We start from the raw sequence: 4,438 nt of genomic DNA, 5'->3' as shown, positions 1-4,438 counted from the left end.
AATTTGCACTTCTAATCTCCCCAAGGTCTAGTAGTCCAGGGAATAAAAGTATGGAAAAACAGCTGGGTCTGTACGTGCTGGGACTTCACTGAACCCAGAAAACAGCACGGTCAGGCTTAGCCTTCTTATGTCTTTGTCTTTTTATCTCCCTCCTTTCTCTTTTACTCTTTAATTCCATATTTCCTGCCTACAACTTTTCCCACCTCAGGTCACTTGGTTGATCCCTGTCCATTTTTCCTCCCCCACATCTGAAACAGCTTTTCCAGAAACTGAAATACTCAGCTGTTTTTGACAACAGATGCTGTTTCTGCCAAGAATTAGGTTTTTTTCCTTTTGTTTCATTCCCTCTCTTCTTTTTATCTGCCGGGGTCTTATTTGTTTTGCTTGTCTCCTTTCCTGTCTGGTATCCTGTTCTTCCACTTTTCTCCCTTCAAAACTGTTCTTCTCTCCCCTTTTCCCTCATTTGTATTTCCTTCCTTCCGCTACTTATGTCCTGTTTCTCCCCTGGAGTATCTTAATTCCCTTCTTTTTCTGCATTTCCCCCTCTCTCCCAGCTTTACTCTCCTCACTCCCCTCTGCCTTCAGGTACCTGATGCAGCTGTACAGGCGTCTAACTGCTGCTCTGCCGGCAAATCCTGGGAGGAGCTGACCGGCCCAAACCACTGATGTCGAGAGGAGCTGCATGCGTCCTGCAGCCGACAAACAACTCCCAGGCTGTAACTGCCTCTTCCCACCCAGCCTATCTTCTCATGTCTGTCTGGAACAGAAGTCGTCGTAAACAGTTACAGGCGAGCGAAACCATAAAATCATGGCGATGTTCTATAAAAAGGCAACAATATTTAGGTAAAACATTTAATAATAAGCTCCATAATTCAAATATTTTTCTGTAGTGCTCCATTCTCTGCCTACAGCATACTGCGCATTAGCACAAGCAAAATTAAAGTTAAAAGCTAGGCATTTCATAGCAGTGATGTGTTTTTAACCATTTTCATTGTTGCAAGTAAACATGGAAGCAATAATAATTCTCACTAGCTCACTCATCTTTAAAAGTGAAATTCTTTCCAGCAACACAGTAATACTCTAACCCAGAACTTTTTAAAAATTGAAAACACATACCATGTATTGTATAAAATTATTATATTACACAATAAAGCACAGAGACATTTTAACCAACTCAATATTCTTAGTGAAGTCCCGAGAGTCAAACAAACTGGAAGACGAACATTCCTCTGTCTAAATGCGTTTTCTTCCCAGAACTACAGAAAACATGACACAGCACAGAGTCATCTGTGTCTCTCAGGGACAGACAAACATCATTTAAGCCTAACGTTCAGGGTCACCATAATGGGCCCAACCCGCTCCATGCTGAAATCAACTGGGATTTTTCCTACTGATGTCAAAACTGACTGTGCCTCAGGAGGCTTTAGCAGTGGCTTGTGTGCTGAGGCCCTACTGTAGGTGAGGATCACATCGGCCAGAAAGCTCCAGCATTAACCTGAAAAAGGGAGATCAAAGTCAACAGAATTACTAACTTACTTAGAGTTGAGCACCTGATTAAATGCCAGATCAGAGCCAAAACACCCACCCCCCATGGTAAAGTCCTAAACCTCAGAGTGCACGGCAAGGTTCACGAGTCAGGAACGTCATTCCTCAACTTTTTAAACGATGATCGTTTAGTTGCTGTACTTCGAAAAATAATTTTACAAAAATGCATGGGGGCGTTCAAGTGTTACCTTCCCTCAGGAAATTTCATGAAAAAAAAAAAATTTGCTCTCCCTGCAGGTAAACAGCGCTTTTCACTGTGGCACAAAAGACATCCTGGGTACCTACTAGCCCCAGCATCACTTGCGCTGCAGTATCTGCATTTGTAGCACAAACTTTATAAATAACTCTGCTCGTAGTGCGCAGACTGGGTCTTAGGATCCAAAATCGTTTTCCTCCAGCCCCGACAACAGCAAAAACTTGTGTCTGTCAGAAAAGCGAGCACGTGTGATTTACCACATAAAGAACAAGCTTAAAGAAACAACCAGTGCTATTTTTACTGTAACATTTCAGAGGAGAATCACTGTATTTCGAGCTTCCCATTACACTCATTTTGTTTAAGAAATACAAGTAGCCCCATTTCCAAAGTACTCCAGAGTGGTAGTGCGCGTACGGATATGTATGTACGTATGTGTACACATTTTTAAGTAGCGTGTTACAAAAAAAATGTTCTCTTTCAAAATGCAGAAAAGTTATTGGCAAGTTCTAATTCTGAGTGCGATTCTCCTAATTTCTTCAACACCCAGTAAGCAGGTGGCTACTGCACTGTGCCGCTTGTATTTCTCACCAACCCATACGGTACTGTGCAGTATATATTATACTGCACAAGAGGAACAGTTAATCTCTTTCTAAAGACATGTGAATCTTTCGTGAGTGACCTTTCATTAAACTTTAAATTCCAAATTACCAAGGCCACCATTGCTCACAGAAAAGGTAACCAAAGTTTTAAAGTCCTTTTCTGTGTAACAATTTTTATCTACTTGCACACGCACTTAACTGTTAGTTACTTTTAAGATTTCCTTCTGCAAATTAGTAACTTAAGAAACTTTACGGATTTTCTCCCTTAAAATAAAATTTTACTGAATGAATGTCAGCCTGTCGCTGCAGCTTTAGAGAAACTATAAGTAACAGGAACAAGTCTGGAAATCTCTATAGTCTTGGGTATGTTTCTTTTGTTTCTTCATTCATGTTTAAGGCGGCATTTGTACACTTAGGCAGCCTGATGAAATCTTAAAAGTGATTAAGATTCAAAGGTGGGCCTTCGTGACCTTTATGAATTCCCAGGAATATCACCCAAAACCAAAAATTAAAATATAATAATTGCATTCTGTATCACAGACCATTTCAACATCTCCAACATTTTAACATTTTGAGTAAGTTCTAGTGCCAGCTTGTAAATAAGAGAAATCTAAACGGTTTTGCTCTGATTTCACCGCCACCGAAGAACCCAATGAAGAGAAGCCAGTTACGACGCTGTCATTAAACACACATTAAAGTTGAGAAGGTGACGGTACGTTTTTACCCACTACAGTTAAGGGTCTCTGAAATACCCCTCTCTGCACAGACGTGCAGACCTACTACAAATAAAAAATGTGGTATTTGTGGTCCTTGGAGTCGCCCATAAGCCATTAAGTAAGCGCAACTTAGAATCTAATCTAGGTCTACTTAAAGTGCGATCCTTTTGTGTACGCTCCAGCTTACAGGGAAAGCCAGCTCCCAGCACCAGGGGTATCAGATTCTTGCAGCATCCATGACACTTGTAAGCATTCAGTGGTCAGAACACCACTACATATCCTTCAAATGACATGGACCAGTGAAGCTGGAAGGTATCTTCACTGAACCAAGCCGGCTGGTATCTCAGCAATCCACCAGGACACGAGCCCCGGCATGCCCCCGGCGGCGTGCAGAATCTCGACTGAGAAGGAGGTGGTGGGTTTCGCATTTTTGAAAGCCCACAGTTTTGAATATTGAAATGCGAAGGGTACGCACCGGCTACAACAGTGGCATCTCAAAAATACTTTACACTGCAAAATGCTGGTATTCGTTTTTTACTGTAGGATTGCAGAGTGAGAATCGGTTAGACAGCAAGGTGATAAGCACGACAAAACACTAACAGAGTGAGCTACCCAGAGATAATAAAAGAAGCCACAGCATTTTCAAAGTTAAATCATCAGGGTACCTATTACATGAAGATGTGAAGAATCCTCTGCATTAATGCTAACAGTGCGTATTATCTGAAATATATAATAATGTACTAGTTTTTCTTGCTGCTGTTAAGTCATTAATAATATCCACCTATTAGTTAAAAAGCTGAATAATACAAAGTGTGCTTTGATTTCTGCGCTACCATGCCACTGTACTTGGAATATGGTATTCTCTTTCCATTTTTGAATGAAATGAAGTATAAACGTATTTTAAAAGGAGAAAAATAAATATCCCCTTCATTTCAGGTATATTTACTGCTCATTAAACTACATGCTGTGCTTTCAGTTCCTAACACCAACCTCATATTGTCAATCTTTGACATCATGATTCATTACCTTATTAAATGAAAATAACTGACATGTCATAGATGTAAGGACTATGAAGTCACAAGTTTCCACGCACAATATGGACATCACCCGAACATCAGCAATACCAGGCTGTGCACAAATAATGCAGTTATTTACGAAAATAATTAATTAGATTTAGGACTTGGATATTACAGCTGAAAACGCCCTGAAGATGCAACTCCTTCTTAAGGAGTAACATTGTGGGAAAAAAATAAGTAAATACGGCCTATAAGAAATAATTACAACAGGTTCCCAAAGCACGGGCCCCCGGCACGCACGGCGAAGCCCCACAGTCGCACGTTTGCCCCACGGACGAGGCACGACGGCTGAGAGAGCTGCGACCG

General features: G+C 41.0%; 1 protein-coding gene across 1 annotated transcript in view; it reads right to left on the bottom strand.

Annotated features, from left to right (window-relative positions):
- KLHL14 (kelch-like family member 14) overlaps positions 1-4,438 on the bottom strand; it is a gene marked incomplete at its 5' end in the record, with an annotated part of 64,360 nt that overhangs the window by 58,514 nt on the left and 1,408 nt on the right. The window contains 1 exon segment of the mRNA XM_009331472.1: positions 590-757. Coding sequence (XP_009329747.1) covers positions 590-757 — 168 coding nt within the window.

The sequence above is a fragment of the Pygoscelis adeliae genome, unplaced genomic scaffold (assembly GCF_000699105.1).
Source record: "Pygoscelis adeliae isolate BGI_AS28 unplaced genomic scaffold, ASM69910v1 Scaffold108, whole genome shotgun sequence".
NCBI classification, from domain to species: domain Eukaryota; kingdom Metazoa; phylum Chordata; class Aves; order Sphenisciformes; family Spheniscidae; genus Pygoscelis; species Pygoscelis adeliae.
The sequence above is the reverse complement of the archived record's forward strand: the minus strand, read 5'-3'. Positions and strand labels throughout refer to the sequence as shown.